This window comes from Psittacula echo (genome assembly GCF_963264785.1).
Source record: "Psittacula echo genome assembly, chromosome: 6".
Taxonomy (NCBI): domain Eukaryota; kingdom Metazoa; phylum Chordata; class Aves; order Psittaciformes; family Psittacidae; genus Psittacula; species Psittacula echo.
Genome location: NC_137743.1, coordinates 5,908,997 through 5,921,578, shown reverse-complemented (window position 1 = coordinate 5,921,578; position 12,582 = coordinate 5,908,997). Strand labels below are relative to the sequence as shown.

The 12,582-nt window shown below is 36.0% G+C and overlaps 1 protein-coding gene across 1 annotated transcript in view; it reads left to right on the top strand.

The window, feature by feature from the left end:
- WDR11 (WD repeat domain 11) overlaps nt 1-11,755 on the top strand; it is a gene marked incomplete at its 5' end in the record, with an annotated part of 47,198 nt that extends 35,443 nt beyond the window's left edge. The window contains 11 exon segments of the mRNA XM_080622160.1: nt 312-483; nt 2,061-2,169; nt 2,826-2,888; nt 4,290-4,355; nt 5,121-5,292; nt 5,547-5,642; nt 6,854-7,019; nt 7,917-8,014; nt 9,005-9,150; nt 9,947-10,026; nt 11,250-11,755. Coding sequence (XP_080478286.1) covers nt 312-483; nt 2,061-2,169; nt 2,826-2,888; nt 4,290-4,355; nt 5,121-5,292; nt 5,547-5,642; nt 6,854-7,019; nt 7,917-8,014; nt 9,005-9,150; nt 9,947-10,026; nt 11,250-11,407 — 1,326 coding nt within the window. The 3' untranslated portion in view covers nt 11,408-11,755.
- Between the last annotated feature and the right edge of the window lie 827 nt (nt 11,756-12,582).

Here is a 12,582-nt window from a genome sequence, read left to right as displayed (position 1 = left end):
GGAAGAGTTTAACCAGTTTACTATGGAAATGTTACGTCAGACAAAACACGATTGATACAAAAGCCACAAAAGGCAGCTGTGCTCAACAGGATCTTTTCTCAGCTATCAGTTGGGAAGTATTGTTTCAGGGCAACCATATGCCCTACTGTAAGGTTTCTGAATTTCCCTACTCTTCAGAAAAGATCAGCATTAAAATGATTTATGACTAACTTCACCTTTTACTGCAAATTCTGTGATGTGCCTTATGGGCGTATGACAGTCTTGCGCTGTGTGATGGAAAACCTACTAAAAATGAAAACTAACGTTTCAAGGTACAAATGGTGAGCAGTTTAAGGAGTGGAAGGAACGTCAATTTCCGAATCCTGGATGTGGACTGGTGCACTTCAGACAAAGTGGTCTTGGCATCAGATGATGGGTGCATTCGAGTTTTAGACTTGTCCATGAAACCGTCGTGTTTCAGAATGGATGAACAGGACTTAATAGGTATGTTGATTTCTTCCTGGCTGTTGACTGCTAGATACTTCACTTTGAAAGTGAACCATAAAAGTGTTCACCATTTCTATTAGAACAGAGAATTGTCACATCTCTAGAGGATTAGGTGTCCCCATAGTAGGTTTTTCATAGATGCAGATAAATCTTTTAGGCTTAGGTCATATGGGTGTGTTTTTCATGCGGGTTTAATCTCCTGAATAAACTATACTTTTTAATATCTTAATTGCAATATAGAATAACAAAATAAGAGGTTTTTTGTACAAATTTCTAGCAAGTTGACCTAAAAATCTTGGATACATCAACTGAGTATCAGTAACATTGCTTAAATCATCACATGATTTTGAAAGATTTCTTCATGTGTGAAAATGTCTTTTTGGATATTCCCAGAGATCAAAGGCAGTTTGTAGACTGATCTGTTACTTTTCAAAGTAGATTTTCCCACTGAACTCTAAAATAGCCATATTGGTGCTGTTTGACTTTTTTGGCTGTATCTTTAAGAAGGGAATTTAAATATTGAACTATTTAAATTGCTAGCTAAGCTACATTTTTTATTACTGATGTTCCAAACAACTGCCTTTATTTTGGTTTTTTTTGGTCAATCCTACCTTCACTTGTACAATTTCCCTAACATAAGACATATGTAATAAAGACATATGTAATAAAATTACAGTGTGTGGGGCTGCGGTAGGGATGTTTGAAGAAACACATAGTTTATCACAGCTATTTTTACTATCAAATGAATTCTGCAATATTAAGCTATAAAAATTAATGTTCTAAACCCAAGCAGACTGAAATTGGGATATGCCAGGGTTTAAGGCTGCCTGTGATTTAGCTGTCTTTCTGCCTCTACACCATGATAACCTGTTAATTACAAAATCACAATGAAAAGTTTCCTATATCATTCAGTGCATACGAAGTACAGGGAATTGCTGAATATTTAATAATGTAGCTGGTTGATACTTGTTTTTCTCCTAAGTTAGTGGGTAATGTTTACTGTGCTTATCATCCAAACCTTGTACTGAATACAGACTTACTGCCTTAGAGTTGTATGATTAGCATACAACTATATAGCACAGTTAGTGCTATAATTTTCATGTTATTTCTTTACTAATATAGACATGTATTGAACTTCACACCGTTCTTATCAGATGGTGGGTATTAATCCTTGTATAATGCTGTAGAAACTACAATTGTAAATTAAAACTAGAACATGCATTGTGGTAGATTTTGGTATAGCTGTACTTACTCTCCAGCATGTCCTTGTAGTAGCAATAATCATTGTATACAGCTCTACTTAATGTATTCCAGGAAACTGGCTAAGCTTAATATGGAATGTCCTGAAACTCTCATTTGAGCATGGCTGATAACCCTCTACCTTCAATGAAATGTTTTTGCTTGTATGTAAAGATAATCTTTTATGTCTAGTAAGCCATGCTGTGTATATGAAAAGACTGTGATTTATGAGTTTCTTCTGGTGCTTGAAAACAAGGTGGAACATTTTATGGTTACTGAACACAGTGTTATTGCACCTTAGCTGCTCAACAATGAATCTTTTCCTTTTATTTCAGAACCTGCTTGGTGCCCCTATCTGCTTGTTCCTAGGGCTTCATTAGCTTTAAAAGCTTTCTTGTTGCATCAGCCATGGAATGAGAAATATTCTCTAGATATTATAAACACGTAAGAAGAAATATGTATCTATATGTGAAATGTTACTGTTGTTTCTAATCCTACATGTTTTGTTAGTCTTTCTGTGCAAGTAACTGTTAGACATACAAGTTTCCTCACTCTTTGAGACAGTCAAGAAAATAATAGTTTCAGTATTTATTATTAAAAATAATTAAAAGAAAGAGCTTTAAGGTGAAGTGTTCTGTTTATTCTGACTTTCAGTAGAACTTGGCTATTGAAAATTGCTCTCTAAGGTGCTGGCAAGATTTTTGTGTAGGCCCGGCTTTGCTTTTAGGGAGCTGTGCTTCACATCATAGCTGGAGCACCTTTTTGTATCCTTTATGGTTTGTATACTGTTGGTGGTCACATATCAATGGATTCGGCATTGGTATTTTCATAAAATTCAAGGTTCATGAATAAAAGTGATGAATGAAAGATCGGTGGCACTGACGTTGAGAGAAAGCAAACCAAGTTTTCACTGCTATTTTGTAACTAGTAACTAGACAAAGAATCTTGAATGAATGGCTTACCCTAAGAATATGAAAGGTTATTTCCGTATATGTGCTTGTGTTTTTCTAATCCCAGTAATACTCTTTAATTTCAGATAATTCTGTTGTTTTTGGTAATATAGGAAACCTGTTTACTTCTTTTTTTTCTTTTATACCCAGTGATTACCCAGAGAATGAAAATATTAAAAACCTCCTTCAAGAGCAGTTGAATTCGTTGTCCAAGTAAGAATTTTCCTTATTAATATTTGAGTAAGCTAGGGAATTCAGGGAAGGCAAAACCCTTGTGGGGTTAACAGTTAACCCCATTTGTGGCAGTTAACAACTTAATGTAGAAGAAATGCTTTTTGCCTCTCCAAAGATAAGCTTTTGTAATGACAGCTTTTATTTTAAACACAGTTAAGTTTTATTTTTATGTCGTTCTTCAAGGTGGTGCTTTATTAATTTTATTAAGGTTATTAATTTTTTATTTCTTTTTTTTTCTAATTAAAAATACACCATAATACAATCTGAACAATATATTTTTAAAAAATAAGCAAACTGTCTCAAAATAGTTTGTTAAATACTGACTCCACGCTCAAAATGTATTGTTCTGAATTATGTGTAAAGTGTGATGGAAATCAATATTGAATTTTTAACATGGACTTACCATAGTAGTGGCTGATAAGAAGAGTTTTAAAGGCACTGATTAGGATTAGTGTATAGTTTGTAACTGACCACTGAGCATTCATAATTCTATGGCAGTACTTCTCAGTGATGTTTGGTTCTTTGATATTGGTCCAGACTTCATTGGACACTGCTGCTTATATACGCCAAGGTTTGTTACAATATTTAAGCTCTGAGGAAGAAAAGACAAACAATTGTAAAAATCCTTTATTGGAGATATACTTCCAGAGTAATGTTTTTGCAAATTGTTCTGCTTACACGGAAAACAGATTTTGACATTCCATTTAAACTATGAAATGTTTGGCTTGAATGTGGCTTTCAGCAACCTGCTCTAGTGGAAGGTGTCCCTGCCCATGGCAGGGGGTTGGAACTGGGTGAGCTTTAAGGTCCCTTCCAACACAAACCGTTCTGTGATTCTATGTTTCTATGATATTTAAAGAAAATAAACAGAAGGTTTTCCATTTTCCTATATTCCTTTATTTAGTAGGATGCAAAAGATAACTTGGCATATTTTTATTCAACCTGAAACATGTAGAAAACCTGAGTTCATGTACATGGATCTCTTGGACTGTGGCACTGCAGAGTTGCGAAATTATTTGTAATTGAATTAATTGTGTAATTTGTAGAATCACTGCAGACTAATTTATTGCTTTGTGTACACCCTTGTGGTCGCTCCCTTTATTACATGAATAATGGGTTCCTGATGGACTCACTGTTTGTATTTAAACTGAGTGACATGTCTCTTGAGATCAGTTATAGTTCAAATTATGTGTACTTCTTTGTAGGGTTTTGATAGATGCATTTTTTCATTTCAGAAAAGAAATTGTGTATTTTGGGGTTTGATTTTTGTTTCAATTTATTGGTGGTACATCCTATTTCTCTTCAAAACCAACCAATAACAAAAACTTGCACAGCGTTTTGCAGGTTGTTCATGGCCTTCTTTTTATCTCTTTTTTGCAGTGACATAAAGAAGCTTTTGCTTGATCCAGATTTTACTCTCTTGCAAAGATGCCTCCTAGTTGCCAGGTAGTAAAGACTCAGATAACTATATCAAATGTTTCCTAATAAGTCTTGATCCTATTAATGTATATAAATGTGTTGATGTTTAAGTACTCAACTAACTCTTTTAACTAATCTAATTCCTAAACCGCTTATCCCTGTATTAAGAGTGTTTTCAGGGCTGAGAATGGCAATGTTACCTTACTGAAGCAGTTTTGTTTCACTTGCTGCATGCAGAAAACTTCCTTGTGTCTTGGCAGTACTTGCACAAATGTGATTCTCCTGGCTACATTGCATTTAGGTTTACAATGCCCAAAAATGTGATTGAGAACTTCACAACACATAATAGAATGTTTGCAAACAGGGGAAGGCCTGGTTTTTACTTCAGATGTGTTTGTTCTCTGTTGTTCTGCCTAAACTGTAGTTTATTTTAGTCTGTCTGTATTCAGGGATGTTTTTCAGATTTAATCACTAATATCCTCTTTCAGCTACAGGAAAGTTGCTAAGTGTAAAATGTTAATAAAACATCAATTTCCACATATTTATATGTTGAACATTCACTGAGTTTAATTGCTGTTGTAACAATCTTCTGCCCAGCCTCTTACTTAACCTAGCTTGCTGACTGTCATTCCTTAATCCTATCTTGTAGTTTGTCCCATTGATAATGCAAAGTACTTGTGGTGTACACAAGAATGAATGGTCCTTGTAGAAAGATATTTTAACTGTATGATATTTTTATGTGACGTATAAAACCCACTAAAGTATTTCATGTCCTGATTTGCATCTTGTCAGACTGTATGGGGATGAATCTGAGCTGCATTTCTGGACTGTTGCTGCCCACTATCTGCACAGCTTATCCCAAGAAAAGCCAGCAAAACAAATAGACACAGCTATCCTTCAAGAACAATTGGTTAATCCGTTGGATATATGCTATGACATACTATGTGAAAATCACTACTTCCAGGTATTTTGAGGAATTAGAAAATATATGTAATAAGAATGTCATCAGCACGATAAATGCTCAGCATTGAAATCTTACTAGCTTTTCCCTGTACGTATTTCACTGTCATTAGTAACATACCACTCTGGGTTAAATCACTCCTTATTATTTAAAACTAAAGGGTGTTCCAAAAGCTCAAAATACTTCCATGTCTTCTAAATGCTTTTTTATTTCCTGTGGTAGTCTTACATTTTAAATACTTTTCCTTCTTCATGCAGAAATTTCAACTGGAAAGGGTAAATCTCCAGGAAGTGAAGAGATCCACATATGATCACACCAGGAAATGTGCTGATCAACTTCTTCTCTTGGGCCAGGTTTGTGGGTAATATTTGAATTTTTTATTCTTCTTCTCTGTCCATTTTATGTACTTGCCCTGTTCAAGTAAAGCTTTGTCTAATTCATATGTACTGTTTCATACTTTTATTCACCCAGTGCACATTTTTTGCTGCCTTAATACGTTACTGCGTTGCAGACTGTTTCTAGTGACACAATATATAGTAATATTTGTTGTTACCTGCTTCAGACTATTTCATTTTCATGGGAACCCTAATAAAAGTCCTTTTAGGTAACAAAGGATAAACCTAAGCTTTTGGCAGATATGTACTGAGCAGTGAGACGCTGTACAGAGCTGCTTACTGACACCCTGTACAGTATAGCTCATGAGCTATGCCCTGCAAGTGCAGGTGTGCTGCATCCATTTCCAAAAATAGCTTTGGTATTACTGGCTTGAACTTAATTGATTTCTGTGTCACTTTGCATTCGAGCATGTCAACACGTGTTACCAGTAAAAGATGCCAGAAATACTTAGTCTGTAGATAGTAAGTTTGAAATGCCAATTTCTTGAACTTCTAAAATGCCAGCTTATTCAATCACTGGATTTTAATACGTATTTAATGTGGCTTGTCATTATTTCTGTAATTATCTAAGCCTTCAGTTCGATTGACCTCACCAAATTGTCCTCTCTAGAAGTTAGGCACCTCATTTTAGGAACAGGCAGCGGTGACATGCCTGTAGTGATTCATTCCATTTGGGGACAGGTGTCTGCAGGCAGTGTAATGAGCCCCACTGATTAGGTGCTCAGCTGTATGTTAGCTGTGGCTAACATTTTAAATGGACGAATTCTACCTTTGTTTTAAAATAGCAGGAATTGAATCAGTCCTTGAGATCCTGGCCAGTTTCTGCATCTTTACGATTTTATTTCTTCTCTTGTCTATTTTAAATGCTTCTCCTCTTTTTATAACTCTGCAAAAGTATATGTAAGCAAGGAAATAAATATTCTCTTCTAGAAATGTTGGTCTGTGATTAAACATGATATTCATGATGGGGTTTTAAATGTTATCCTACTGCATATGTTTAATTGAAATAGAATCCTAATTATTACTATTCTGGTAGATATTTTTGCCCTCTAATTTAGAATAACTTTCATTGGTATTTGTTCCATGTCTTTAAAAGGGTAAAAATATTAAGTCTTTCACCAAAAGTAAATATGTTGTGGTCAAAGTTACATTTTTGTTTCTCTTGCCAGACTGACAGAGCAGTGCAACTGCTGTTAGAAACAAGTTCAGAGAATGCACATTATTACTGCGATTCACTCAAAGCTTGCTTGGTCACAACTGTCACCTCATCAGGTCCATCTCAAAGTACCATTAAACTGGTAGCAACCAACATGATAGCCAATGGAAAGCTCGCAGGTAAAAGACAACTTAATTTTCCATTTGCTTATAAACTAGTAATTCTGATCATTAAGGCTGCTAATGGAGATGGAAGAGAAGAAAGTTCTGTTGTAATAGATCTGATACGTTGCATATGTAATAGTATGCACTACCTAGAGTAGTAACACAAAAATAATCACTAACTTAGTTGTAAAGTTCAAATTGTTTTGATTAATTTTCATTGGAAAGCATATTCTTGGAGTAATTCTCTTAGCAGTTGTTTGCACAAAAAGAGGCCAAGCACATAGAACCATGTATTTTTACATTTTCCTAATTAAAGCATTAATTGAAAATTGGTTTATTACTGAAGTTTAAATATGGACTTAGTCTCCTTTCCAGTTCAGAACTTGGTTCAAAAAGTGTGTCTGCTTACACATACAGGTTAATTTTGCTTAATGGAAGAGATGTTCACCATATGGTGATTGACTGAAATACTCAAAGACATGCAGAGAAAGTACAATTGTCTGTACTTGCCTGGAAAAAGTACTCTGTGGATAAGTAACAGTTCACTGTTAATAATTACACTATGGACAACATTAAAATAAAGGATTAGTTGTGAAATCTGTTTACAAGATTTACAAACACCATTATTTCTTTATAATGAGAAGTCGTGAACCCTTTGTCATTTGTATTTAGGACAAAGATAAATGAGAGATTTGTGAGGTCTTTCTAAGCCCTGTAGCCCAGAAAAAAGGTACAATAACTGACAGCCAGCTTATATGGAGAGCCAGATGGGAGAAATTAGGGGGTTTCAACATCTTCATATGCTAAGAAGGATATAGTGATCATTTTCCGGGGAGGAATGATCTGCTCACACTTATATTGCAACTCTTTCTCCCCTTTATCTTATTATATAGTGTGCTTTTTATTTTCCAGAGGGTGTACAGCTACTGTGTCTTATTGATAAGGCTGCTGATGCCTGTCGTTACTTGCAAACTTACGGCGAATGGAATCGTGCAGCGTGGCTTGCAAAGGTCTGCAATTTCCCCATTTTCAGTTTGCCAACAGAAATGACCTACTTAGTATATATAGGTGTGAAGGCTGATGAAAATGCTGAAATTCTCCAAAGATAGAAGCCTAAAAACCAATTTGAAATATCATCATCAGTTCTTGCCATGTGTTAAGCTATAAAAAGCCAGTCCATTCAGTAAGTGTTGGCAGGTTCTTCTTCAGCCTTTTGACTACAGAAGTCCGCCTTGGTTGTCCAAATGACAAGATTGGGGCCTAATAATGGTTGGAATACTTAATTTTCTCATTTTTGAGCAGTGGTTTATGAAGTTGCGTACAGCTGCAGCAGTACAGAGTTCCTAATGAAGTACGAAAAATCCCCATTCCTGGAAGTGAATAAGTAGTTTGGCAGTGACATGCTGAGCTCCAGCTAGCCTGTGTGCTGACTTTAAAGTTAGCACCAACCACATAAATTTGCATCAATTTCTGTTTTGCTATGCAGACATTATTACAGTAAAAGTACCTAGAAACAGCATCAATTCTCCAAATTAAAATGGACAGGAGTCAGTAAGTGTGATCTCTCTGTACCCCTTAATTAAAGTTTCTGTTATGTTTCCTGCAGAAAGTATGGAAAAAGTCATGCTCAGATTTTGTAAATGAGTGAATCCTGCTCTGATGGGCAAAACATACTTAACTTTTCTTAAGTCTTCAGTAAGGATAAAGATTTCCAGCTTCTTGATGCTTGGGCTTTTAGAAGAGCCTTGTGGTAAAAATAGTGTTAATCACATGTAAATGTGGAGTGACCTGAGTGGAGTATTTTTATGTCTATATATTTCTAATTTTCCTTTATATTAGATGAATTCAAGGGATAAGTGTACTTTTGAAAATAAAACTGATTCATTTCAGATGCTTTTACTTCCGCCCAAAGTGTTTCACTGAAAAAACTGAAACAGAAGCAGAATGTTCTCTTTAGTTAGCAGCTGAGAATTCATCACTGGCTTTCCCATCTTATAAAGGTTCGTCTGAACTCAGAGGAGTGTGCTGATGTGTTAAAGCGCTGGGTAGATCATCTTTGCTCTCCACAAGTCAACCAGAAGTCCAAAGCCATTCTTGTCCTCTTGTCACTTGGATGCTTTACAAAAGTTGCAGAGATGCTGCACAGGTAAAGATGAAACAGTGCATGCTGTGTTTTCTCTCAGCCAAAGTTGTTATTTGAGCATTTATAATGTGGGGTGGAAGGGGGTCTGCAGTTTCTCACATTTGTTTCTATTTTACCATGTTTTTCTTTAATGAACTCAGCAGTGCATCATTTCTGTGTGCTGGAACTGATGTTTCTGTTGCAATTTCAGGAAATATACTGGCATTTAAATTTACTGCAGGCTTTAAGTTTGCTAGCACCCAACTGACCAAGCACTAACAATTTATAGTAGCTATGATTATTTTTGAGTTGAGACTTGATCTTTCTCAGTTTTGCATTAAAGTCAGTTCCTTAAGTGCAGGGAGGAGGGGGAGATGTAAGAACTTGGGGAGAGGACAGTGCCAGACTAACGGGTGCAGGACATGGGAGCAGTATAACCTGTTCCCATATACAGCCTGGGAGCGGCATAGCAGCATTCACTGACATGAGGAAGGCACTCAGCACTGTCCTGATGTAGTGAAACCTTAAGGACTGTGAAGCATGAAGGTGCAGAGAGTAAAGTACAGCAGCATTAGAAAATGAGAACAGTGCATTCTGTGAGTGTGAACATGTGCCATAGCGGTGGCTGGATGGTGATACTGTTTAACCTTGCTGATGATCAGAAGCCTGTTCAGTTCTCTGTGCAGAAGAGATTTGCCACTCCACACCTAGGTGCAATGTTTTAGGAAGCCTGTGTGCAAGTGTTTTGATGCAATACGCTGGAATACTTTTCTGTTTTGTGTCCTAACAAATTATTCTCTCTTTTTTTTCCATTTACCAGTATGAGATACTTTGATAGAGCAGCTTTATTTGTTGAAGCTTGTCTGAAGTACGGGGCATTTGAAGTTAATGATGATACAAATATCCTTTTTTTGAAATTCTGGTTTTGCATCTCTGTACTCATACATGGTGAGTATGCTTGAGCCAAGCTTAGATGAATTCACCTTCACAGGAATAGGAGTTCCTACTTTTGTTTTCCAGGTTATGTAGTTTGAAGGAAGTGTGAGGAAAGAAATGAAAAGGAATCATTTGCGTAAACCCATGACGTTACCTCCTCCTGATGCTTTGTGAGGCCTATGGCACTGGAAAACAAACTAAAAGTGAAAAAAGGAATCATAAGAGAGAAAGGGATGGATGATAAAATGTTCTTTGCAAAGCTTTGAAATTATTCTATTACTGCAGCCTATGTAGTGTAATCATAGAATCGTAGAATGGTTTGGGTTGGGAAGAACCTTAAGATTCCAACCATGGGCATGGGATTCCATGCCATGAGCAGGGATGTCTCACACCAGACCATGTCACCCAAGACTCTGTCCAGCCTTGCCTCGAACACTGCCACTGATCTGTTCATTTATCTTTTAAACACTGTATCTCAGATGAAAAATAATCCCTTCATTGAACCCCTACATCAACATAGTTTGATTGAAATCCTACAATATTGTATACTTGTATCACTACAATATTGTATACTTGTATCACTACAAGTATTGTAGTGATTGAAGATCAGATGAGCTGAAAATGTCATAAGTATTTTAAAAAGTATCTGAAGTATCACTACAGTCTGCACATCCAACCTGGTGTTCTGGAAGCTGAACAGTTGCTCTAACATTTGTATTGTATGCAGTAAATAATAATGCATGTGTAAATAATACCTGCTAGGATTTTATAGAGTCATCACTGCTATCAACCTGTAAATAAAAGAAGCCACTAATAAGTCATTTAGATAACTCCAGATCTAATTAACACTTGTAGTATATAGTAGGACCTTGTAGTCGTAATATGGCCTTCTTCATTCCTTTTGCAAGTTATGACATGATGTTATGGTAGGTAGTTATGGATATCTGAAATGTATCTGGTTTAGTTTATAGCACTCTGCATATTGCCTGATAAATGCTAATATGCATTCAATAATAGAATTCTAGGCAACTTTTGTCTTTATTTGTGCTGTAAAATATTGGATTAGCACAATTGGTAGCCATGTTCAGCATTTTCAGCTGAGGGAAGCTAAGGAGTGAGAAGAAAAAACAAATACAGAGTTTTTTCATTTAGCCATTAATTTGTGTTTTCCTTAATGCTTCATTTACATAAATTGATCCATGCTGTATATGCGGATTATGCCAGAAGCTTGAAGCTGCTGGGCTTTAAACAGGGAGCTCTTCTCTTTGCCTCAAAAGCAGGGGAAAGTGGTAAAGAATTACTGACTGAGCTCAAACAGCCTAAAGAAGAAATGACACAAGAGTAAGAATTTCATGTTTCTGAGGAGATCTGGGTTGTCTGTCAGACTGAGATTCTACTGTGTGAAAGTACACTTTTCTCTCGAATCACTGTAATAACTGGTATGTGTGATTTGAGCAAATATTGTTAAATGTGGGTGGAGGTGAGATTAAGAACTGTTTCATGTTCATTTTTGTGTTGAAATTGTCTTCACTTCCATGAGAGGGGAAAGAAGCCCATGATAAAATTATACAAGAATTTTTCCAACTCTTTCAATTCTAGCAGAAATCAAATCAAGAAATGTGCTGAAAGAGTTCTATATATGTGTAAAAATCTCGTCCATTTAAGTCTAAAAATCAGATCTTTTTGGTTCTTTACTGCTGTTGTATTTATATGTATAAATGAGTCAATCTGTACTATAAAAATATAAATATATTTAAAGATTAAATGTAGGTCCCAAACCACACAGTTCTTTCCTGGAACATCGTGTTTGCTCAGTCTAATTTTCCTATTTAAAATTACTGTTATGTTCAATCAGTTCAATGTATGTGATTTTTGTAACTGTCTGTAATGGAACCTTTAACAGGTTTACTTACGAAACATTCCAAAAATCCATGAAACATCCTGGGTTTTCAATTAAAGTGTTGTTATATTCTGTGTTATTCTCAAATGTGCACTCCCTGCACTCTTTAGGGACTAAATTCTGCCTTGTGTTGAGTGGTGGATGGGAGAAGATCCTACTTCAAAAACAAGGTAGGGGCCTGCAGAATATTCAGGAGACTTAGGCTGTCTCCATGGTTAATTGGACTGTTTCTTATTTGAATGTGTGACTAACCATAGGTAAAAAAGCCCAAATGCTGGCTTCTTAATTAGTTACTTCTTATGCTGACAGTCTTATGGTCCAGATACTTAAGGATGCCACCAATAATGTATTTTCTCATTTTTGTGCCACTATTTAGGCTTTTCGTTTGCATTATTGTTTCTTGTTCACATGCACCTTTTCTATTTATTGCTGATTGACTGAGAAATTTCACAGCTGAGGAGCGGATGCTGATGTCAAATCCCCCTTGTAAATTGAAGACTCTGGCATGTGAAAATCTGTCTTGGCTAAAAAATGAAACTGGTTTTTTTTAACCCAAGTTGTTGGAGCTACTGAAGTTTAGTATGCAGTAGTGAAGAGTCGTATCATGTAAAAGGTCTTTC